The sequence below is a fragment of the Anas acuta genome, chromosome 26, assembly GCF_963932015.1.
Source record: "Anas acuta chromosome 26, bAnaAcu1.1, whole genome shotgun sequence".
Taxonomy (NCBI): domain Eukaryota; kingdom Metazoa; phylum Chordata; class Aves; order Anseriformes; family Anatidae; genus Anas; species Anas acuta.
In genome coordinates, this window is record NC_089004.1 from 643,533 (window position 1) to 668,428 (window position 24,896).

Here is a 24,896-nt window from a genome sequence, read left to right on the forward strand (position 1 = left end):
GGTCTTTGAGAACAATCTGCCCCTCGTCGGCACAGAAGGTGCTACCTAATGACTGGGGCATGACTGGGCTGGGAGGGTTAGCGGTCCTCTAAGCTCACTGATCGTGCCAACTCCCCGGATGCCATCCGTGTCCTTGCTTTCCAGAGTAAATCCACGTGTGGATTGAAACATGGCCGTGTGAGGGCTTGGCCAGGCCACGCGTGGAGCAGATGAGCTTGCAGGGGCAGGGAGAGGAACAGCCCCTGGGCCTCGCGATGTGGGGCTCCAGGCCTGGCTTGGCGGCAGCAGCACCGCTCCCCGGCTGCAGCCCCAGCTGTGTCCCTGCTCTGCTGGCAGGAGCCCAGCCGCATCCTCCCCACCCTGTAGCAGTGGGAATGGTTCTGCAGGGAAGGAAAAAAAAAAAAAAAAAAGGCAGTTTAGAGGAGTCTGGGACTCTGCAGCCCGGCCGCAGTGAAACTCCGGGCGTTAGCATCTGCCAAAACACCCGGCTGCTGCTTGTTTGGTGACCAAAAAAAATAAAAAAAAAAAAAAGGAAACTAAGCTGGGCCCGGGAGAGAGCCCCCGCTTCGCCCCGCTCTCGTTTTCCAGCTCCGGGGGGCACGGAGCCCTGGCTGCTCCCCCCCCGTGTTTCACCCCCCCCCGGCTCTGAGCCCCGGGGGCTCGATGGCCGCAGGTGACCCCGGAGGAAGGGGGCGTGGCCTCGTCGCTCTTGGCCACGCCCCCTCCGGTCCCGCGCTTTAAGAAGGGTCCCGCGTGGCGGCGCGCGGCAGCCGTGGTGGGGGGAGTCTCGCGCGCGCGCTCCTGAGGTAACGGCGCGTGCGCGGGGCGGGCCGGGGGAGCGCGCGCGCGTGGCGTGCGTGAGGGGAGCGGGGGGTGGGGGAGGGGCGGGCGGCCGCCACCAGGGGGCTCTTGAGGAGGCGCGGGGGGCTCGCGCTGTGGAGACGCGCAGAGCCCGCGTGGGTGACCCTGCTGGCCGGGGAGGCTGGCTCCGTCTCCAGAGGTTCCTCCAGCCCCAGCCGTGCCCTGGTGCCGTGCCCGAAATGCCCGGGGATGCCGCGGTAGCAGCGGTGCCGTCAGGTCCGGGTCTGGCTGGCCCTGAACAGCAGTGAAATAAAGCCCTGGGTGTGGTGGGGGCTGGCAGGGGCGCGCCTGCCGCGTCTCTGAACGCGTTTCTGTGCCTCATTTCTATGCTTCTTGTGTGTGTGTGAGGGAATTTCCCTTCACAGCCTGCTGCGTGCAGATCACGCAGGAAAATCGATAGCAGTTTAGGAAAGAGGAACTCAGAAAGCGGCCCTCTGGTGAGTCACACTGGGGAATTCACCGATAATAACCCGGCATTCCGGAGGAGCAAGCTGCGGAAAACTCAGAGCCACCAGTTATGTGCTGGCTTATGTGGCGGATGGTTCGCGCGCCCTGGGCTCTGCCCTGCGCCGAGCCCTCTGGCCATGTGGTGCTGGCACATGCCGGCCCTCTTCTGCGGGCAGGAAAGCCTTGGGTCCAGCTGCCAGAAGGATTTTCCATAGCTAAGCCTATTTACTGAAGGTTTTGCTATGGACAGCTTTATTAACCTGAAATTCAGCTCTCTGAAGGTACTGCAGTAGAGTCGTTGAGAGTCTGCATTGTGTGCTCACCCCGCAGGGGCTGGGGTTTATTTCCCCCGTGTTCTTGCAGCACTTCACCACGCTGGCCTGTGGTCAGCAGGGCTGTCCTGGAGAAAACTTACTGTGCTTAGAAGTTTATAATGCAGCCTTTTTAAAAACAAAATTTATCTGGGAGAGGAAAAGCAGGTTGCTCAGCTGCTATTTCCTCACTTAATAAATCTTCAGGGAAAACAAAAAGTTCAAGTTTCAGTTTGGGTGGAAATCTGGAGAGGGAGGGAGATAATGCAGCTGTCTCCTCAATCTGGTCTGCGCAACAAAAACTGGACAGGATCAGAAGTGCTGCCAGTATGAGCACAAGGAAAATAAAACAGTAACCGGGAGCAAAGGGGGCCTGTGCTAGCAAATGTTAGGGTGACTGATGAACACATGCATGCACTGGGCAATCTTAACTTGAACTGCTGGTTTTGAGGCTCTGTGTGTGTTTTGAGTGAAGGCACGTTCAGACTGTTATAAACAAAATGTTCACCTCTGTAGCTTTGGCTGTCACAAGTGTGCCTGCAGTCCAGCTCTGCAGCGCTTTCATATCCTTAGGTAGTTCATATCCTTCCAGCCCTTGTAGGATACAGCTCGCCCTCCAAGCAGAAGGTGGTTTGCAGTCAGACGACTTAAGCTTTCACACAGCTGTAATTACAAGGGCGGTTTCTTTCACCAGGCTTTTGTTTGGGTGTGTGTTCCTCATGTTCCTACCAACTGTGGCATGTTAGGGCACTATTTCCCTTAGAAATAGCATGTGGCAAGAGAGGATCGTTCCTGATCCCACTCACCTGCCTATCGAGCTACCATGAAAGTCAAATCAGGCTCTTGTGAGCGCCTGTGTGTCTGCCCTGTCTTCCAGCAGCTTGTGTAGTGCAGCTGGGGAGGTGACAAAGCATCGCGAGATGAAGGGCTGTTGCTACATTGCTTAGCAAAACTGATCAGAGTATATGTAGTGGCAATTGGTTTGTTTCTAACCAAAATTTGTTACAGAAAATGAACTACTGTCTTGGGATCCGTGTGACCTTGTTCACAAAGAAAACTTGCACAGCTAGGTTGGACTTCAGCTTTCTGCTTTGTGTTCTTATGTTTCATGGCACAAGTGTCCTTGGGACAAGTGTCCAAAAATTCCGCTACTGCTTGTACCTGCTGGTGCAACTGTTCTCTCGGTGTCGGGGGCCACATGGCACTGACATGTGGATTCTCCTTGAAAAACCCCGTCTGCTGGGCATGGTGGAGGCAGTGATACCCTCGTGCATCTCCCAGGACCTGCTGGCTGTGCAGCCTCATGTCTGTACTCTGCGTGCCATATCCAGCTTGCTTGTGGATCCAGCAGGGACACCCTGTCCTTGGGGTCACCCCTGGGATGTGCACTGCAGCGGGGTCAGGCCCCGTGGCTGCTGGTTCCAGTAAGTTCTTTCTCCTCTCAGGACTCCCCAGGAGATGGAGGGGTGGTGATGCTGCCACTGGCTGGCTCCACACCATCTGCAAAACGACATGCTCTTCTAGATGTGGGTTTGAGCTCCTCCAGGCTGGGGAGGGGACAAAACCCACTCTACCATGGCCTGGGTGACTGCTGCTAGCAGTAGGCTACTCCGTATAGATAATGCAGATAATGCACCTTTTCTCGTGGCTGTCTTATCAAAAGAACAAAATGGTGTTGTAGTCTAGTATGGGGGCATTGGGCAACGTCTGCCACGAACCTCAGAGATTTAGAGATGGGTTTTGAAGATGTACCTCTCTCAGCTGCGTGTGAATTGAACTATTTTTGCATTCTGAATCGTAGCCTGTAGCAAGCAGAGCACAAATCGAGCACCATCGCGTCCTTGCATAGATGAGGAATCGGGAGGAGGGGATGTGCTTTTTTGGGATAGAAGGAGGCTTGTGTGCTGGGAATTGTGGCTGGCCATGCCTTCACCCACTGCTGTCAGGGGCAGGACACTGCACAGGCACATCCTCCTCCAGCCCCAGCTTAGCTATTGTCAGATTCATCAGATAAAGGACTCTTTCCTTTTGTTAATATCTGTCATCATTCAGCCAGATGTGTTTCTCACATTGCCTGCTTTAAATTGCTCTGTCTAATGTCGGTATGAAATAGTGTGCTAAAACCCTCTTTTTAAAAAGATGAAGGATAATAGGATTCATCTCCAGTCAGTTAGAAATTCATTGAAGCAATTAAAGCTCTGCCTGTCAAGTGACGAGCATCAAAGGCTGTTGAATATAAACCTTACATAAAATCTGCGTTGCTTTCAGGATTAGAAAATGCTTCGTTTGGGTGACGAAACCCTGTAGCAACAAAGTGCAGAAACCCCCGCTGAAAGCAGCGTAGGAGATGCTGAGAGCACAGCGGCTGCCGAGTGCTGATTTTTACCAGAACAGTTTTTTAGGTCCCCAGGGAGTGGGCATGCAGCAGCGGCTGTACCCCAACAGCTGCTCTGGGGACGCTGTGGAGAGCCAAAGGAACCCCAATGTTCCCGCACCCCGAGAGCCGAGCACGGCGGGCAGGCGCAGAGAAAGAGCTTCCGCATTAGGCGGCAGTGTGGGGTGACTGGCTGCTTCCAATTGCGAGGCAGAGAGCACATGACATAAATGCTCCAGATCTGCCTCGTGGGCGCTAGTTTAAAAATAAAGGATATTACACGTCGTTGCTCGTCCGGAGAGGCTGCGGGAGGAGAGGCTGCACAAAGGCGAGGCAATGCATTGTAAGGCTGCACTGGAGCCCTGCGGTGGGTGGTTTGGGGGAGGTCTGAAAGCTAAGCCTGAACGTTCGGGGCAAAAGAGTGCAAATATAAACGTTAACCTAGTGGTGCTTTTTCAAAACTGTAATTGTCAAGTGCATTTTCAGGTGTGAGAATGGATGAATAATCGTAATTCTGATCAGGCTTTTCATACAAGCCAAGCTTAATGTGAAGGGTACTTCATCTACTTACAGAATTTACTGTATTTCACACAAATACATCAGTCTTGAGTTATATCTGCTTTGGAATTGTCTTTGTCAGATAGCTGCATCAATGAAAGCTGATTTCACTGTAGTATTTGATTCTATTTTAATTTTAAACTGTCTTTACAGGGACAATGCTGTGTGAATCAGATGCACGTATGGCACTTACAGAACCTGTCCCCACGGCTTATCTTAATGTGGATGCTCAAGAAAACTGCAAGGTGTCATTGGATGATGCACTGGTCAACTCTTCAGCTAGGTTTGTCTAATTTAAGATTTTATTTTTTTCTCTGGTGACCTGCATACATAGGATATAGCTCATATTCTAGCATGTTTACTTAGATTAATTGGGACATTAAGGTTTTTAGAAGAAATTTTGAACATTTTTTTTTTTCTAATTCCAAAATCCAAAAGCTGAATCTATAATCTCACTGATCAAATATGTGAAATACCTAGCAAGTACTACATGCGTTGGGAAGCATCACTGCACTGTAAACAAGAGGTGTGCCTCATTAGGGGACTGCTTGTGTGCAGTACCTGTGCTGATTTTTATCATTCTAGGCAACCTGATTGGCTGTAAATCTAAATAACCTCATAATAAATAGTAGGTTGATAGCTAAGGGTCTAAATCTCACCACAGTGTAATGGGATATAGCTGTCAGACTTCCAAGACACTCTTTACCTAATTTTTGGGGGCTAAGTTGGAATTATATGTAGTAAGAAGAAGAAAAAAAGTATGACTCGATTCCCCGTAACGGAAATAGCTGCAGGGGTTTTTGCTCATATTACTGAGTCACTTCCACACTTTGTCCACAAAAGCAGGTGGAGAAATGATGCAGAACTACAGCAACTGGGGGTTAATTTGTGTTGGAAAATGCTCTCGGTAACAGTGAGGAAATACATAGTAGAGAAGATCTTGTAATCCTTTTTGGAGAAAAGAAGAAAGCTGATTTACATACCTCTGGTTTCTAGTTTGCAGATTAGATAGAAGTGATTCTGCTTTTGGACAGTACACAGGAGTAGCCAAGTCAAAGCTCCATGCCTTAAATCCTATCCTATGTGCAAAGCCATGAGTTGATTACCCACTAAGAAGTTCACAGGAAATGTGAAAGGAAGGGAAGCAACTTACCTCTTAGACAGAAACTCACAAGGTGCTGTGTGTCTTCCCTTTGATCCAGTAGAAGGGGAAGAAAGTATGAGGCTTGGGTGGCACCGTGCCGGCTATAGGCTGAAGGGTCTGTGTGGGAGCAGATGTGTCCTGCTTAGTGAGAGCAGAGTTGGCAGGCCATCTTTCTGTGAGGGAGCTGCACCATTAGACAGGACTTGGCCACCCCGTCCATGATGTCTGTGATGTCACGGGCACGCAGCCCCTTCTAGAAGACCACCGAGGAATCAGACCTTGGAAGAAACTTCACAGTTGCAGTGAAGGAAGAATGAATACCTAGTGCTGACATGAAGAAACAAATGCTTCCATGATGGCCTTGAGCAGAGGACCCATCTCAGGGCTGTTTGGCAAGGCAAGATGGAGCTTTAGTTTCTCTGGAGTATGATCTTGGGTAGAGATGATGCTTGGGCCTTGGTGCTATGGTGATGATACAAGTGCGGTTTGCCCAGGGTAGAGGAACAAATGATGTCTGCTTGTAGCATGGAGGTATGATACGTCATTCTGTGGGCAGAGAACAGAGACTCGAATACAAAATCTCACAGGTTCTGGCTTCCAACTCGTGGCCTGAAGTGGGATGTGTGACTTAATTATTCCATATCCTCATCACTTACGGCTTTGAGAAAGTCTGTTTTGGAAAAGGACAGAGGAGGAGCACTGTTCTGCAGATGCAGGCGGGAAGTGTTTTAATGGCTCTTGCAAGACTGAAAGTAAAAAGGGCAACCACAGATACCACAGTGCAAACTCCTTGTGAGGAGCACAGCTGAAGTAGATAGAGGGATGTCTCTGAAGAGTGCCTGTTCAATTTCTGCACAAACATCTGGCGCAAGCCTGATGTACTAACTTCATTAGGAATACCTAAGAACAGGATTTCCTGTTAATCAATTTCCTGCTCTTAGCTGGCCTTGCTTTCTGCAGGAAATCTTTATGGGTTTTTCCCCAGGGTCACTGTGGTGATGCCTGTGCTGCACGGGAACACGGCCTTGGGGCGCTGCCGCCTTTCTTAGGCTCGCACAGCACAGATCGGAGAAAAGCACCAGATCTGTGTGCCCCTGTCTGTCCCCACCTCTCTGACTGCTGTAGTCTGTTTCAGGCACGCAGAGCAGACCTGTGGTATTAAATTATCACTGCATCATGGATGTTGTGTTCATGGATTCTTCTGCAGCTAGTCTTACAGTTAGAGTGACATACACATGTTCAAAAGCAGTGCAGGCAAAGACCACACACTTGCCAAGGTGGGCGTGTTTCATTGGTGTCTGAGCTAGTAAAATTAATAAAGCCGGCTAGTAAACATCAGAAACCACTCACCTTTGCTTGACTTGCAAGGCTTAATGTAGTTAAGTGATGGGGTGAGTATGACATTCTTCATCCAGTGTGCTAAAGTCTATCCAGTGCTAATTACTTCTGCCTTGCAGAGTTGTTGAGGTCTACAACACTGAGACAGTTGAAGATACTAAGACAGAGGGATCTCAGATGGACAAGCTTGGTTTCAAATGTAAGTAGAGAGAATATTTAGTTACTGTTATGTGCATAAAATTATTACTTAAATGAGAGTAATTTACAAAACCATAACATTGGAAGAGGGAATTCAAATGGCAGGGTAGTCTGTCCAGAAGTCTCTAGAACATAGGCTTTAAAGCACTGGTGTGCTCCAAGGAGTAAAATAGTTAGTATCAGTGATTAATGCATATCTACCAGGTAATCATGTACTACTTATTTTAATAATAAATAAATAAATAAGTGGCAGGAAGATTTAGGTCAGAAGGAGAGGTAAACAAAAATTTTGAATGTGCTTTAGAGGCTTCATCTCTTAGTCTTGTTCTAAAATAGTGGGGGAAAAGGGTGGGGAGGGAGCTGTTGGCATTTGCTTTTACTTCAATACTTGTATTTATATTTCTGTTACGGCAGAAAGCAATTTCTAAACATGAGATGTTGAATATTTTTCTTTCAATCTAGCCTCTTCACCTCCTCCCTCACGTGTGTGGACAACACAACGAGATGGAGAAGTCAGACTGAGGATGGATGAGCAGGGCATAGGCAGCGAGGCACCAAAGACTGTTCATGATCTATTCCAGGAAGCTACTAGTAAATATGGTGACTATTATGCTCTTGCATCCAAGAAAGGTGGCCAGTGGATAAAGCTAACTTACAATATGTACTATGATGAGTGCTGTAAAGCAGCCAAAAGCTTTCTGAAGGTAAGCTTCTGTTGAATTATACTACATGTTCATGGTCAGCAGCTTAACTGCTGAAATGGCTGGAATCAGCTGTATCTTATTCTTACAAATTATATGTTGATGAGTCGTAAAGTGTCAGGGAAAGTGGCTAACCCACCAGAACGCTGCACCGCCATCCAGTGGGACCTCGACAGGTTGGAGAATTGGGCGGGGAGGAACTTAATGAAGTATAATGAGGGCAAGTGTAGAGTCCTGCATCTGCACAAGAGCAACCCCAAACACCAGGATAAGTTGGGCATTGCCCTGCTGGAGAGCAGTGAAGGGGAGAGGCACCTGAGGGTCATGGTGGACAGCTGGATGACCATGAGCCAGCACCATGCCCTTGTGGCCAAGAAAGCCGATGGCATCCTGGGGTGTATCAGAAGGGGGGTGGTTAGTAGGTCAAGAGAGGTTCTCCTTTCCCTCTACTCTGCCCTGGTGAGAACACATATAGAATATTGTGTCCAGTTCTGGGTCCCTCAGTTCCAGAAGGACAGGGAACTGCTTGAGAGAGTCCAATACAAAGCCAGGAGGATGATGAAGGGAGTGGAGCATCTCCCTTATGGAGAAAGGCTGAGGGAGCTGGGGCTCTTTAGCTTGGAGAAGAGAAGACTGAGGGGTGACCTTATTAATGTTTATAAATACGTAAAGGGCGATTGTCAGGAGGATGGAGCCAGGCTCTTCTCAGTGACATCCAATGGTAGAACAAGGGGGGAATGGGTGCAAGCTGAAACATAGGAGGTTCCGCTTAATTTAAGCAGAGACATGAGACAACTTTTTCATGGTGAGGGTGACAGAGCACTGGAACAGGCTGCCCATGGGGGTTGTGGAGTCTCTTTCTCCAGAGACATTCAAAACCCACCTGGATGCATTCCTGTGTGACCTGATCCAGGTGTTCCTGCTCCGGCAAGGGGATTGGACTAAATGGTCTTTCAAGGTCTGTTCCAATCCCTAATATTCTGTGATTCTGTGAATTACTTGAACATGCCATGAACATCTTGTTAAATACTACAGTATTTTTGTTTGAATTTCATACAAATTGCTTCCACATTCAAGTAAACAAAAAATATTTAGGAAAACCTTTAAGGAGGTGTATTTGAGACATGGCAAACCTGGACAAAACCCCTCATAAGGCTTGTAAATTTTCATCTTTCCAGGAAAAAACTCAAAGGAACACTTATGAATCCAACATAAATGACCAAACTGGCTGAGCCATGTACTTGTACAGCTGGGTGTTAAGATGGATTGAGAGAAAGAAAACATTACGTGTTCTTCCTGTTATCATCAGAATTAGATTATCATCTTATTTCCTATAGTTAAGGACACTCTTTTGTTTGTTTTTCCCTTCCACTCATACTGTGGGATCTTCCAGTATACATACTTCCATTGTCTCTGGTGCAAAACCAGAGAATAGCTGAAGCAGATTGAAAGGCTTGGACTTCAGCAGCTGGATTTTCATAGCCTCTGTTAACTCTAAGTTAACTCTAAGCATTCTTCAAAGGACAAACAAGATTGCTGTAATCTCATCTCTTGTTTACAGCTGGGACTAGAGCGTTTCCATGGAGTGTGCCTCTTGGGATTTAATTCTCCAGAGTGGTTTATTGCTGATATTGGAGCTATCTTTGCAGGGTAAGAAAGAGTGTTGTCTCTTGACATGCATTTTGCTCTAGCCTTCAGATAGTAATTTCATTATTCATGTGAGAGGGTGTTTTTGGTTTAAAACAAAACAAGTGCTGCTTATATTTGAATGTAATGAGGGTAGCTAGAACCTAAACTCTCTTTACTTAATAATGAATAAGACAAAAAAATATATATTTTAGCTAGAAAAAGCACATTCTCTCTTAAAATGAACAGCAGGTTAAACCAAAAACATGCTTATTTGCATTTTGGTTAAAATATTATGTTGGAAAAGGTTAGAGTATCAAAATCCAGTGCTGTGATAGCTGTCTTCCATCTGACCAACTTTGGCCCGTTACACTGTTCTGACATTACCTATGACCAGAAATGAGCCTTTGCTCTTGGAACAACTAAGCTTTCCACTTACTGTTGTTGCTTTATGGGATGTTCTGCCTGTGGTTTTTCCTCTGTTAAAGTTTGAAATGGTATGACTTTTTTTCTTGCCAGCAGCTTTGCTTATCCTCTAATTCTGTGTTTTTCTTTTTGTTTTCTTCTTTTGTAGTGGTCTTGCCGTCGGTATCTACACTACAAACTCTCCTGAGGCCTGTCATTATGTAGCAGAGAACAGCAGTGCTAACATTGTGGTTGTGGAAAACCATAAACAGCTGCAGAAAATCTTAGAAGTAAATACACTTGTTAAATGACTGGAAGCTTTGTGTCCTGTTGATAGATACGGGAGGGTAAAGCTACCTGAGGGAAATGCTGGATCTGAAAGCAGAGGTGAACCAATCGAGCCTGCTTGGTGTGTTTGCTGTTCAAACCCAATGAGTGATCACTTGTGCTAAATCTCATTAAAGTTAAAAGGTGGTTCCGCAGAGTAGCAAAGCCTTGAGCTTGAAGTATGACAAGCCAAAATGAAAAAATAATAATCCCCTAGGTCAGCAGGCAACATCCCAGTCCAAATGATTACTGTCTCTATTGAGGCTTCCCTCTTCTCTTTCAATAAGTCAGATGAAATTCTCTTAGCTTTACTTCAAATGGCAAGTAGCAGTTGCATGTTAAGTGGTGGGTAATTTAGGCTTAAAAAGAAAATGTGGGATTTGCTCCTTCTCATGGATCTCTCTTCTTAACACAGGTTCAGCATAAACTACCTCATTTGAAAGCTATTGTCCAATATGGGGAAGAGCTAAGAGAGAAGAGACCAAATCTGTATTCTGTAAGTAATGGGCATCTTACTGGCTTTATGAATAACAGCTGTGTTTAGCTGACAGCTTCAAGCAGCCATCACCTTCTACATGACTGTCATAAATAGTGCAAGTTTATGTTGATTACAGTGAAGGAACACTTGCCTATCTGAAGTGGTAGATGTACACTGTTGTTCAAACCTTGATAAATCCATATTGTAAGGGAAGGGTGCTAGCATGCTGACCTCTCTTAGGCAGCTTCAGGTCCCATAGTTACTCCTGCTAGGCACTCCCAGTGAATGCCAGGGTCGCCTACAGAGCTGGGAAGCTTCTTCGAGGTAGATCTGTCTCCTTTTCTGTTCCTTGCCATGCCTTTTGTGACAGAAAATACGGTGGGACTGTCAGTTTCTGTTGCAGGTTTGGACATTGAAAACAGTTCCCTTCTCTTCATGTATAGCGAAGGGTTTAATTTAATTTGTCACCAATGGTGTGTAAAGTGGTCAAGTTCTTCTCTTTTGAATACAGTGGAGAGAGTTCATGGACCTTGGCAAAGATGTTCCAGACACTCAGCTCCGTGAAATCATTGACTCACTGAAGCCTAACCAGTGCTGTACGCTAATATATACCTCAGGGACAACTGGACAGCCAAAGGGAGTAATGCTCAGTCATGACAACGTAAGTATCTCTTTGTGTAGATGTCCATTCCAAGAACTGTGACCTTAGGTAGGTGCTGAGGGACTGCAGAGATCAGCTGAAGAACATGCCTGATCTGAAGATCACAGGAAGCTGTTGGCTCTTTTCATGAGCTGCACGTTCTGTGTTGTATCTGCTCAGAAGGGCTGCCACTTAATACAGAGCTGTGTTCTTGTTAACAGTTGACATGGACATCGTTAGCAGCAGGACGTTCCATAAAGCTGGCAGAAGCTACAGAAAAGCAAGAACTGGTGGTCAGCTATCTGCCTCTCAGTCATGTTGCTGCGCAGATGACGGATATTTGGTTATCAGTTACGTTTGGAGCACAAGTTTTCTTTGCTCAGCCAGATGCATTAAAGGTAAAAACATAAGACAATAAAAAACTTATGCTTGTCCACCTGCTTGTGGCTAGGGGTGTGCACTTTAAAACAAACCTTGCTGACTTAACACAGCCTTCAGAATCGTGAGATAACTTAGTTTATTTGTCCGGTGACAGACTTCTATTTAAGGGTCTATTGGTTTGAAGAATGTGGCCAGTCTGACCTTTGCCTTTTGACTCTGTGTTACAAGCCAGGATGATGAGCTGACCAAGCACTTCACAACTAGGAGCTTCTTGGTGACTCACCTGACACCAGTTCTCTGCCCTGATAGCTTGGTTGAGCAACAGCTTTGTATTTGCTCTGTCCATATTGCAAAATGCCACCACCATTAAGTCTGTGTCCTGGAAAGAGAACGACTCGTCCTGATGCTGTGTCAGCATGGGCACTGAGAGTATCGACCCTTGCTGTCTTGTCAAAACCACTGTTGAGCGTGAATGCTTCTGGGGCTCTTTTTTCTTGTGGAACATGGCAGGAAGAAAACTGGTATTGCCCAGTGCTGCTTTGTTTGCACTCAGCAGCAGCAACACTTCAGTTGAAAATGAGCAATTCCTCAAAATTAAGAGCAGCTGTAGGTCTTAGCTAGTGACCAGTGCTGACCTGGTATCTGTACAATATCTCTTTTGAATGCCTTATAAAATTCTGTTCCACGCAGGGCACCTTAGTAGACACCCTGCGGGAGGTGAGGCCAACTGCGTTTTTGGGAGTTCCTCGTGTCTGGGAAAAAATGGAAGAAAGAATGAAATCTGTTGGTGCAAAATCATCAATGCTCAAAAGAAAAGTGGCATCATGGGCCAAGGAAGTCGGGTTACAGACAAACCTGAAGTGGATGAATGGGTAATTAAATGCTACACTTAAGGGGTGTTATGAATGTTAGAGCTTTAGCATTGGATCAGTAATTATATTGCACATGAAAGTCCTGACTTGTGGACATTAAAAGCCAAAAGTAGTGCTGGGGCCAGAGGATGGGCAGCAAGGGCTGGAGGCAGGAGTCATTTGTATTTATCAATTTTGCTGAATAAGCCAAAATAGGAGATGGATGAAAGAGGATGGGAAGGAGTTTTACTTTCTGACTGAGGTCTTGTAACAATGTTTCTTCCACAGGTATTCTGAAGTCCCAGTGAACTTCCGCTTAGCCAGGCACCTGGTATACAAGAAGGTTCGAAAGGCCATTGGGCTGGATCGCTGTACAAGGTGCTACTCAGGAGCCGCTCCAATTACCAGAGAGACACTGGAATTCTTTTTAAGTCTGAACATTCCTGTGTATGAACTGTATGGCATGAGCGAAAGCTCTGGGCCTCACACAGTCTCCTTACCTCACGCGTTCAAGTTTACCAGGTAAATAACTATCTGTGAGTGGAGCACAGCTGACTGGGAGGAACAGAGTTGCTTTAAGGTTTCTGGTGCATCTGGCTTGCTTGGCTCATCTGATGCAGCTCAGCCCCAGTCTTGCAGCCAGTAAGAAGTTGCTAGGGAGCCAGTTCCTCTGGCCCAAGTATTGCAGATGATGAGATCTGCCAAGGGCACCAGCAGTGTTACTTAAATTTAACTTGGCCTGGATTCTCTAGGAACAGAGGAGGAAACAAGGGATTTATCATAGAATCATAGAATATCCCGAGTTGGAAGGGACCCATAAGGATCATCAAGTCCAACTCCTGGCACCGCACAGGTCTGCCCAAAAGTTTGGACCACGTGACTAAGTGCACAGTCCAATCACTTCTTAAATTCAGTCAGGCTTGGTGCAGTGACTACGTCCCTGGGGAGCCTGTTCCAGTGTGCAACTACCCTCTCGGTGAAGAACCTCTTCCTGATGTCCAGCCTAAACTTCCTCTGCCTCAGCTTAACACCATTCCTGTAGGTCCTATCACTGGTGTTTACAGAGAATAGGTCACCTATCTCTCCACTTCCCCTCACGAGGAAGTTGTAGACTGCGATGGGGTCCCCCCTCAGCCTCCTCTTCTCCATTTATGGGAAGAAATAATCAGTAACTAATGTAGGTTAGAGTTTACCTTACTGCATTTATTCATTTGACATTAAGACTACTCTGTTACTTTGAACAGCTTGTTCAGTATTCACCAGTATTCAAGGTGAATGCTACCATCAGTAAAAGTTAGCTACCAAGAACATAAATCTTCTAACTCAAAGCTCAGGAGCTTGAGAGCAATAGATGGAAAGCCTGGGTGTGAACACTGATTTCTGCAGTAACAATTTGCTGTAGTTTCTTCCATGTAAGCAGATGTCTTAAGTTTTAAAGTTCCCTGCTGAAGCAGTTGTAATGAAAGCCTGCCTGGCTTGGTTCAGACACTTCAGATTGAGTGTGTATTGCTACAATCTCACTCTTAAATTCAGTACCTGAACAGCAAAAATAATTTAAAAAAATACCTTGGGTTTGTGTTGTCTTTGTTTAAGCTGTGGAAAGGAAATGACAGGCTGCCGGACACTGATCCATAAGCCAGATGAAGATGGCAATGGGGAGATCTGCTTCTCAGGAAGGCACATCTTCATGGGCTACTTGAACATGGAAGAGAAAACCAAAGAGGCAATTGATGAAGATGGCTGGCTGCATTCAGGTGACCTTGGCAAGTGTGATAAAGATGGATTCCTTTACATCACTGGCAGAATTAAAGGTAATGCAGCCTATCGCTTGCTTGTTTTGAGGTTGCACAGTACTAGGATATGATATGTCAGACCTTGGTAGTTGTGTGGTCGTGGCTTGCACAGAAGATACTATTTTTAGATACTACTTCTGAAGTTTTTCATATGAATATAGCTACAATCTGTGCTGCCACTAAGCATGTGACACGGCACGTGATGGGAGAAGGCGGCTGACCACTGAAACCAGTGTGTGTTTGCAGAGTGAGGAAGAAATCCTCTGATTTCAGAAGCAGTAGTTAGTGCTTCGTTGACTTGTGCTGCACTTGCCTGGGTCCAGCTGTGTGTACTACCAGCTCCCTCTGGTTTCAGCTAGCTTTGCTAGTTAACCTGTAAGGGAAAACAATAGCTTATTGCTGTTGTGAAAATGGCTTGCAGCAACACAGCTCTTGGGACACTGCTCTGACCAACACCAAACAAATCTAATTTCATGCAAGACTCCAATCACTAAAAAGAGATAAATGGTCATGCAAAGGGGCTGCTTTAAGAAATCTGTAAGATTTCAGTTTATCTCTCCTCCATAACATGCTGTGTATAGCTTTAAAAACTCTGCTTTGCCTCAGCAAATTTTTAACTCAAATTTCTGAACAATGTGGTTAACAACTCGAATTCCCTAGAGCCTAAGATGGCTGTGGTATGGTACTGAGATACTCCAAACCCCGTGTTCTCCAGCTGCAAACATTTGTGGAGCATTAAAGCAACTTTTGTAATGCTGTGTACTTGCACACCTTAGTTTCATCTCTCCTCACCTGGCTGGAGTCTTTCTGGTTTGCTTTCTTCCCTGGATATTGGGATACAGACTCATTATTTGATCTGTGTAGCCACAAAGGTGCTATAAAATCATTTCAGATTGTAAAGGAAGGAAGGGGGGAGCTGTAAGCATTAATCAAGATTTGACTCTTTTCCAGAGCTCATCATCACAGCAGGAGGTGAGAACATTCCTCCTGTTCCAATTGAGGATGCTGTAAAAGAGGCCATTCCCATCATTAGCAATGCAATGTTGGTTGGAGACAAAGCAAAATTCCTTGCTATGCTTCTAACACTAAAGGTGGGTTTGATTCTGCCTATTTCATGGACAAAAGGGTGGGCATCTATCAGGGTTGGGGCTGAGAAGACATAGAGACTATTTTGCATGCATCTAATACCGTGAGGAAGATGATTGTTATGTGTTCTACAATGATTGCTGGAGCCTAAAGGCATCTTGCAGCATGACTTGTAGCTGAGCTGCAAACACCACTTGTAACTGTACAAAAAAGTGAGCACTTGCCATCTGATCAGACAGTAAGGTTCTGTTGTTTGGAGCAACTGCTTATCTCTGTATGGTATCGGACAGAAAGCAGAAAGAAATGGTACTAAAAGACACAGAAGTCAGACTGAAACAAGAAACCTTCTGCTTTTCTTACCCATATTTCAGTATCTCCCAGAGATGTCTGGACAGCAATGAGGTGTCCATGACTTCTTTTTAAGATGCTGGTTTAAACTCCACAGCGACACGTGTTGGCCTTTACTGACTCTTCTGCTTAGGACCAGAGAGCCCTTGCAGGCCAGTGGCTTCTCAGGTCAGTGGTAATTGCTCATTAGTGAGACTCTGACAGCCACCCTCCTTGCCCTTGTGCACGAGATGCTGTGCCAGACTCTGGAGCTGGTGCTGCATGAGTCAGGTGCTGCCTCTGTCATCTTCCAGCAGCCAGCGGTGCTGCTGTGGAGCGTAGAGAAGTAAAGCTCTGGCCTCAGAGGCAGGATCCTGCCATATCCTCTCCTAATTTGGGAGAGCACAGGAAGAATTTGGATGAGGAGTTCTATACCCTGCTTGCACTTTGGTATTAATGTGGCTATTGAGTATGTGGAGCTCTGGAGGTGTTTCATCTGCACATTGCCTTAAGTTTTCATTTGAAGCAGTGGTTTGCATAAAGCATGTAGGAAGTGGTTGATCTAATTTGACAACTGGTACTGGATGTGGGTGGGGAAAGTGACATGGCAGCTTCCTATGGCCATAAGGTTTAGTACTGTGAAGGGAATCAAGTGTTTAGTAATATAAAATGACTTCTCTTGCAGTGCAACATAGATGTAGAAAGTGGGGAGCCAGGAGATGATCTCACTCCAGAAGCTATTGAATTCTGCCAAAAACTGGGCAGCAAGGCTACAAAAGTCTCTGAAATCATAAACAGCAAAGACAAGGCTATCTATGCAGCTATCCAGAAGGGAATTTCAGCAGTCAACGAGAGAGCTGTCTCAAATGCTCAGAAAGTCCAGAAGTGGGTCATTCTGGAGAAGGACTTCTCTCTCTTTGGCGGAGAGCTTGGTGAGTAGTATGCAGGGCACTGGGGCTTACCCTGTGAACCTCCGGACCTTGCTTGCTGTGGCTGGAACACATCGGAGTGCCAGGGAAGGTAGAATGGGTTATTCGGGACTTCCTGACCCTGCCTGGTGGTACTTAGCTCAGCAGTCCTTACTCTGGGGGTTGTATTGCCGGTTGCAGGGTGGTTGTGCTGTTTCTGTTCATGGGGGAAAGGGAGGTGTTTTTAATCACAAAGAGCAATTTAGAAGTCAATGTGTGCGCCCATGCTCTGAATCCTCCTCGAGGCTTGCTTCAATCTAATACCGATTTATGCCTCAAAATGACGCCTGCTGTAGCGCTTCCACCATTGCAGTCCCATGTTGTGTCTTTTCCACAGGCCCAACAATGAAACTGAAGAGACCAGTGGTGGCACAGAAGTATAAAGACCAAATCGCTCAGTTTTATATGGATACACCGACCACAACAGAGAATGATCTTAGGCGGTAACATGGCAGCTTTGTGACGTGGTAGAAACTTTCCCTGTTGTGCGAGTGTGCTGTCAGCCTGGGCTTCCCATGAAGGAATCAGTGGGTTCTCTTGAAATAAATGAGGTTTGGCTATCATGCAGACTCTCTAAATTGCTTAGCTGTACATTTTTTGGCCTTCTTACTGCCGTAAATATGATTGTGCCCGGTTTCCTATGTGTATATTCAAATGCTGAGATATTCCTGAATATCTACTTTGCATTTGTCTTTTCCTTTTTTTTATAAGGGCAGTGCATTTACCTTATAAGTTCATAGTGTGTTGTCTTAACCAAAGTTTTCTTTTCCTGAGCTGAATGTAAAACAATCAGGAACTGCATTTTTCCAGCTACGTGGGGAAGGCAAATTCTTTTTATAGTGGTATACTTCTTTTTTTCCCTTGATGCATGTTTAATTGCATGCTGGTGACATCTGAATTATTTTAAATCTCTCTACCAACAAACTATCTTCTGTCAAACAAGGCAAATTCTGTGTGACTACACACCCTGGCTAAGTCTGTATGTGGAACCTGGGATTTACTGGGTTGGTCTGTGCAATATTTTGAATGTTTCAGTGTCTTGAGTTATTATGAAACCATAAATTATAGTGCTAGAGTAGTATACATGGACTGTATTCTGAAAGCATTCCACAAAGGGATTATTTGAAAATCTGTGTGTGTAAGCTTACAATCATAGAGATGTTGTTTAGTGCATCCTGAAACATAGGCAACTCCAGAGCTGTCGGGCTGGGTTGCAGAAGCAGGATCTGTACACATGTGGAGTGGAGCCTGCAGAGGGCGCTGAATTGCTAGAGGGCTGATCAGTCCTCCAGACGAATCTGCCATTCCAGCCACTGTAAAGGCCCACCACAGCGAGGTCATTAGAAGCCTCCATCAAAGCTGTGCAGAAGCATACATTAACAATAGCTCCTGAAGGCCATGGGTGGTTCTGCAAAGTGTATTGCTGTCTGCCCCCTGCCCGGATGGACTTCAGTCACCTTAGCAAATGGAGGATAGCTTGTAAAATTGCTTATTTCAAACTAGAAATCATTACAAGTGGAACAGTTGTACTCTGGTTCTGGATATTGTTTCCCTGGACAAAGGAGGACTAGCCAGAGATATCAAGTGCTTTGATTGGAAGTGGCATGCAGGGGAGAAGCAACTACACTATTAAATAATGCAAACAGCTCAAGCAAGCTGCAAGGGCCTGGCTCTGTACCTGCAGTACTGGTATCAAAACCTTGCTGTGGGAGGCAGTAACAGTTAGCAGAGCAGGGAGATTTTTTAGGGCTTGATCTGGAATTACTACCCCAGCAAGCAGCTCAGTGAACTTGTGCATTGTGCCCATACCTCCATGCAAGCGCACAATTGGCCCTACAGTCCCTCATGTGCAACTGTAGTCTCAGCTGTGTGAGTCTGCAATGTCTTGACTTTCAGAGAAATGCCTAATAAATAAACGCTGCAGTTTGTGTCTCAATGCTTCAGTGGTTTTTGCAAAACAATGCTCAGAGATCAAGGTCTATGGTGTTGGGGGGGGGGGAAGCAGCAAAAAGCAACTCTTGCTTATCACAGCTGGCTTTATAAGAACCCTTCTCTGTAAGTACTGAGCTCAAAGACACTGCCCTCAGCAGGAGAGAGAGGAGAGCAACAAAATACAGAGGCTGCAGAAGGGGAATTTGTCACAGCTAGACTGCAGAGGAAGGTCCAAGCTGGAACTCTGCCTCACTGAGCTGTTTGTGACAGACTGAAGGCACCACAGCGCTCTGGCTGCTGCCAGGTGGGGGATGACATCAAGGTGTACAGCTGCCCACTGCACCCAGGAGCTGCTGCCCTGCAGCAGATCCTCTGCACTGCACAGCTGTGCCTGGTTTGTGCCCAGGAGGGCCCCATGCCTGCACTGCTGCTTTCAGCCCCCAGCAAGAACAGTTTCTGTTTTGACAGACAACATTTAGGTAATAAGATGCTAGGGGGGAAGCCTTCTGTCCACTGAGAAGCAAAACAATGAATAAAACAACAAAAAAATGAAGTTTTACTTTTCCATCTTACTTTATTTCACTTTTTCTAGAAAATTCCTCCATAGTTCCACAAATTTAACAAAAAGGTTTAAAATTCAGGACAAACAATCCTGTAATGTATTACAAACATGATTTTTTTTTTTTTTAATCTTGAAGTTAGTCTTGGGCCAGCTGAATTTCTTACAGCCAAGTGAAGAATTCATTTCCCAACACAACTTTTAAAATCCTCAAGTGACAAGGTATTTAATACCTTGATTCTAGGCAGAAATACAATTAAAAATTATCTAGAAGTTGAAGTACTTATATTTTCTTTAGGAGTGCAAACTCATCTCTTCAGTTTTTGATGGCTATTTCATGCCCCCATGTAAGCAACACCAATCATTTCTCATCTTTTTAGAAGTAATACTCATACCAGGTGTACAAGGGCTGTCTCTAGTATCAGCATGCCAAGCAGCGTGTGGCAGGCAGCTGGGCTAGTGCAGAGACACTCCAAGTACACTGACCGTGCTCTAGTGCATTCGAGAATGTGACAGCTGAGGCTTGCAGAACCAGAGTGACTTGGGTCTCTGCTCACAGGGAATGGGATGGGGCAAGCTCCAGAGGGGACGTTTAAACCTCTCACCATCAAATACTCTCAAGATCTGACAAAAACTTGTTTCTGGATTGTTGCATCAATTTCTTTGCTAGTTCTGATGCTTCCACCACCACACACAGCAGTATAAGAACTGGTGGCAAAAATCATTGCACTTCCATGTATTCAGCCTGACCACAGCATAGCCAGTCTCATCACCAACATATCCAATATTCCTTAGCTGGTGTTCTGGGAGACAGCCAGCCTTACTATCCTTTTTTTTTTTTTTCCTCATCTTAATACTAAATGTCAGTAATCAAAGCCTCAAGGCTTAATACATACCAGACCAAGACAACAGGAAAACACTCCTGACCCCTCTTTTGCCCTTTAATACAAAGGCCAAGGACAAAGGAAAAGCTGCGTCCTGATCTTACCTCCAACACGATTCAATTCAAAGCAACTCTGAACAACTCTGAAAGCCTTCAGACTGGTCAGCACTTGTTCATGCCTTCAGTAACAAGATGAAGGACACAGAAAAGTAACAGAGTTCTGCCCATTTTCCTTGGAAAAACCATTGTGGCTAGAAGTCAATTTTGGATTTTTTTTTTCCTTTTTTAAATAATGCAAGCTACTACACATCCTCGAAGACCTGAAGCAATGCTGACAGCAGCACTGCCCCCTCCTTCCTATTGTACAATAATCCATCCATGCTCTCAAGAGTGACACAAGAACAAACACTTTATCCACAAATACCTGTACACGGCATGTTCAGAACAGCATTCAGCCAGCCTATAGAGAATCTACACAGGGAACTCGTTCATATGTAACTAGAAGGGGACACAAGATGAGGCCCAAATTTGACAAATCTTGGTTTGCAGAGTCATTCCTCCTGTGGTCCCCAATGCTACCACACACCCCAAAAAACAACAACTCTGTAGAACAACTATGTACTTGCAAGAAACCTTTTAGTAACAAATCAGCATGTGCACACAATGGAGAACTATTGCTGGGGAACAATCCTATTTCGGGTTTTCAAGGAGATTATAAACAGTCTAAAAAAATCCATGTGTAAAATACTTCTTATAAAAACAAAATTCCCATCAATGCTCATTAGACTTCACGAATAAAGTCGGTTCCAGGACAGGACGATGCCACAGCCTTGGGCAGGAGCCCCATGCGCTTCCAGCCAAGTTCAGGAACACTTGCCCACGTGTGTTCTTGGACTAGCTGGCAGCGGTGACGACTCAGATTTTAACATGTGAAGGGGGCAGAAGGGTGGTGGCACCTCCAGTCCCTTGTGGTTACTCTGGAGGCTACTGATAGTCCCAGGAGAAAAGCTGCCAGGGTGGGCAACACGGACACAACAGCTGTGGGAGTTAATTACCCCAGTGAAGAGAGGACCAAAGACCTAGAGGGATCTCAGGCTTGGGCTTGCCACCAGCACTGTTATGCAGCTTCAGAGACAGGGAGTGTCACCAACCGTTTGCGGCAGGAGGCACCACGTGCCAGGGGCTTTGCCACGTGCCTAGGGAGCCCAGCGTGGGGCTGTGGCAGCTGAGCAAGACTCACTTCCTCCATGCCACAGACCCAGCAGGGACCATGAGCAGTTCACGCATACCCACCACACCTGGCACCACAAACAGGCGAATCCATGAACGCTCATGGACTGCAGCTGCTGTCCTCCTGCACACGGCATTCGATGCCAACAAAGGCCATCACAGCTCCTCCTCTTCCTGCCATCCTCCACCTTCTCAAAGTACATTTGTACACAGGGTTTCTATCCAGGCTTGGCATTGTTCATCAGGAAAAAAACAGCTGAGATCACTGTTGTGACAGGGCACGCACCTGGCATGAGCTTGATTATTTATATACACACACACACACATATATATATGTATATATATGTATATACACACACACACGAGACACATGAAAGATGGTACAAAGAAAATTAATGGGAATCGGGTCAACATGACCCAACTCAAACAAGCTTATCATCATATTGCCACTTAAGTTGATTAGTTGCAACATTTCCATGATAAAGAAAGGGGTAACCCAAAACAAGGGATTGAAATTTCATGATGGAGAAGGGACAGCAAACCCGGGAACAATGCAACTCCCCAGTTCCTACACAGGGCTTTTATAGACACAAGAGATGCGTGCATGAGCAGAGGGCTCCTCAGAACTGCTGCTCTCCTCCTCACTGCCAGCAGCCACTTAACATTTGGCAAAAGCTTACACACTGATTGGAAGAAAGAAGCAATTCTTCAAAAATAAAAAATACTGGATTTAGGGAACAGGAGTGTAATACCGTTTTGATAAGAGCTACATGACTTTCCCCACACCCAGCCAGCATACAGACAACTCCTGAAGCCCATGCTAGTTTGACTAGAAAGAGATGAAAGATTCTGGATTAGTGTTTACTGTTTCCTGCCATTTCTTGAGCAGGTGCGAGGTGGGGGGAGAGGGAGGAGGAAACAAACCTGATTTCACTTGGTTGTTACATCAGTGTTTTCCAGGTGCGTCCCAAAATAAAATTCTCCCTTGTTTTGGTTTTCCCAAAGTACAGCCACTACTATAGGGGCCACTGTAGGAGATTCCTCTTTGAGAACATAGAACAAAACCAATCACATATTTTGGCAAAGTTATTAAACACTGACAAATGAAAAAGACAACAGGTGAGTCCCTTCCAGAGCACAAAATGCTTTGAAGATCGCTGTTCAGCTTTCATACACTAAAAATTGTCCACAAGAGGCATTTTAACAAACAAGTCAAATCTTATTAAGCGCCCTTCCCCTGCCATAGCCATTAAAAAACATAACAGAAAAACACACCCTTAAAATCGTAAGACCCAACTAGGCCCTTCTTATACATACAGTACATACATATATATAATATATATATAAAATATACAGCTTACAGTTTTGTAGTCCTATTAGAGTTAAAGCAGACTGAAAGGAGTGAGACTTTGTTTAGGAGCTCAGATCAACAAACAAGATGTCTCAAAACCTCAGCGGGAGACAGCAGATTCGAGAGGCCTCTTCAAAGAGCACAAACGGTCTCTCCAGGAAGCTGAAACAGAGTAAGGTCCTGTGTGTGGAGCGATGCCCTGCAGGAGCTGGGAACCAAATTACAGCAGTGCTCTGTACCAAACTGCAGCAGAACTTGCAAGTGATCAAAGCTGGAATCTGTCCACTTTTCCCCACAACAGACCAACAATACCCCTAGGAAGCCTCCTCCGCCATCAGCCTCTCGGTTAGCTTTGTAAAAGCCAATCCTGCTTACGCATCATGAATGCTTCATCACAGAGCTGGAGGAAATCGGACTTGCTAGAGCTCCGCAGGCAGGCTGGTCCCAAGATTTAGTGAAGAAAACATCATCCACACTTCTTAAGCTCTCAGAGACGCCTGAAAATCTGTTCTTAAAACACAGTTTCTTGAAGTAAAACCAGAAGTGTTGCGCTGCAGCTAGGTGCAGCGTGTCTTTTGCTCTACTCAGGACCTGTGCCCAAGTGGACTTATGAAGCTATGGAGGACAGACTCAGCAATATGGGTGCTTGTTTGAAGCCTACAAGAAAGTGCAGCTGGCTGTGCATTCATAGAGCATGGCTGTTCTCTAAGGCAGTGCTTCGGGTGAATCGAGAGAATAAGAAGGCCTAGTTCCATGGGTTCGTTTCCTGGTACCAATAAACGGGATTTCTGGTTTCAAAAGCAGCCTGCTTCTAAGGCCAAGCGTCATGTTGCTACTGCTTCCAAGTAGCTCTGCAGCTTACGGACGGTTGTCTCATCCAAGGAGAAGAGGTCAAAGTCAAAGGTTGTGTTGGTAACATTAAAATGCCCGGTTTCCTCAATAAGATTTACAATCTGTACAGAAAGGAGACAAGCAACAACATAGAGAGAGAGTCCATCAGATTAAGTACACTGGAAGGGCCAGCAGATACAAAGCAACCCATCCAGTCCTCTTATCCCTTTAGAAAAGCCTCAGGGACATGTCTCTCTTGCAAGAAGAAAATCTCCCAGAAAAGCAAACTAGCTCCTCCTGCACTCCTGACTAGCTCCGTCTGGAAGGTGACCTGGGATCATGCTTCCTTTTCAATTACACTGAGATTGCCCAGCTTTGAGACAGCTAGCAGGATGACAAGAGGAAAAGATGGACTCTTTTGTACCTTTTCCAATAAAAACATTGCATGCACACCTGATTTTTTTCTATGCATCTGCTTTCAAAGTAAACCAGACCCTCTCATGAGGAGAGGCAAGTGAAAGGTCACAGGGGTCTGCCTGAGACCCTTGGACACCAAGTTTACCAGAGTACAACGGCCTGCCAGAAAGCTGACAAATGATCTCTACCTGCTGTAGCACGTTGCGCTCTCGTAGTGCCATTAGTCGCCTGTGAAGCTCCACTAATTCATCGGTGTAGGCCTGTAAGGGAGGCATGAACAGGAACAGTGACATACATGGCATGTCTGTATGGCTGCCAAAGTGACTTTCCTAGTAAGGATCAGAGGAACACAAGGCCCTTTCACAGATGTTCTTATTCTCAATTTTACCTCCCCCCCCCCGCTTTTTTTTATTGCCTCCTCTCTCAAGTATTGGGAGACTACAGACTTCATGGAAATACAGATGGTCTGAATACCATCAACTAGGCTATTAAATGACACCAATAAATAAGCACCTGCCTCCAGCTTTAAGACATGATCAGAACCTTTGAGCTCACCTGTAACCAGCTATAAGGCACTGCCAAAAACTTTGAGCTTAGAGGACCTCAACAAGGTGAAATCCTTCAGCTAGGTCAACTTCAGAGCAAGTTCTTCATCAGCAGGCTGTACTAATAACTACCCATTACCTGAAGACACCTGCACCAATGCTCCGTGATCAACACCCTAGCAATCTGAGCACCTATTTGTGTTTAGGTAAGAAAAAAAAAAAAAATATCTGAGTGCTCTGTTCCCGGTTAGTTTTACACACACACCCCACAGTGGGAAATGCAGGATTGTTTATAAGCTCAGTATCATTTTAATTGTTCATATACACGGGGTTG

At 45.8% G+C, this 24,896-nt stretch overlaps 2 protein-coding genes across 6 annotated transcripts in view; one reads left to right on the plus strand and one right to left on the minus strand.

Moving 5' to 3' along the window:
* The first annotated feature begins 1,175 nt into the window (after positions 1-1,175).
* ACSBG2 (acyl-CoA synthetase bubblegum family member 2) lies at positions 1,176-18,750 on the plus strand. Of its 2 annotated transcripts, none has more exons than XM_068661882.1 (15): positions 1,176-1,298; positions 4,705-4,834; positions 7,153-7,232; positions 7,694-7,935; positions 9,494-9,582; positions 10,133-10,253; positions 10,706-10,786; positions 11,280-11,429; positions 11,630-11,806; positions 12,480-12,661; positions 12,929-13,162; positions 14,234-14,451; positions 15,385-15,524; positions 16,532-16,778; positions 17,152-18,750. In XM_068661882.1, the coding sequence occupies exons 2-15, from the start codon at positions 4,710-4,712 to the stop codon at positions 17,259-17,261; spliced, it is 2,196 nt and encodes a 731-aa protein (XP_068517983.1). In that variant the 5' UTR covers positions 1,176-1,298; positions 4,705-4,709; the 3' UTR covers positions 17,262-18,750. The 2 variants fall into 2 exon arrangements, with proteins under 2 accessions (XP_068517983.1, XP_068517982.1); XM_068661881.1 differs by lacking the exon at positions 1,176-1,298 and adding an exon at positions 4,187-4,336.
* A 545-nt stretch (positions 18,751-19,295) lies between these two features.
* MLLT1 (MLLT1 super elongation complex subunit) overlaps positions 19,296-24,896 on the minus strand; it is a 33,988-nt gene continuing 28,387 nt past the window's right edge. For all 4 annotated transcript variants that reach the window (XM_068661886.1, XM_068661887.1, XM_068661883.1 and 1 more), the window contains 2 exons: positions 24,206-24,277; positions 19,296-23,722 (listed from right to left, as the gene is read on the minus strand). In XM_068661886.1, the coding sequence (XP_068517987.1) occupies positions 23,594-23,722; positions 24,206-24,277 (201 nt within the window). In that variant the 3' untranslated portion in view covers positions 19,296-23,593. The remainder of the gene's footprint in view (positions 23,723-24,205; positions 24,278-24,896) is intronic.

Bases quoted from the DNA above. Each gene is read 5' to 3' on its own strand.
- ACSBG2 (XM_068661881.1), top strand. The intron at 4,835-7,152 runs GTTTGTCTAATT...TCTGCCTTGCAG, and splicing joins CTGGTCAACTCTTCAGCTAG to AGTTGTTGAGGTCTACAACA. The intron at 9,583-10,132 runs GTAAGAAAGAGT...CTTCTTTTGTAG, and splicing joins ATTGGAGCTATCTTTGCAGG to TGGTCTTGCCGTCGGTATCT.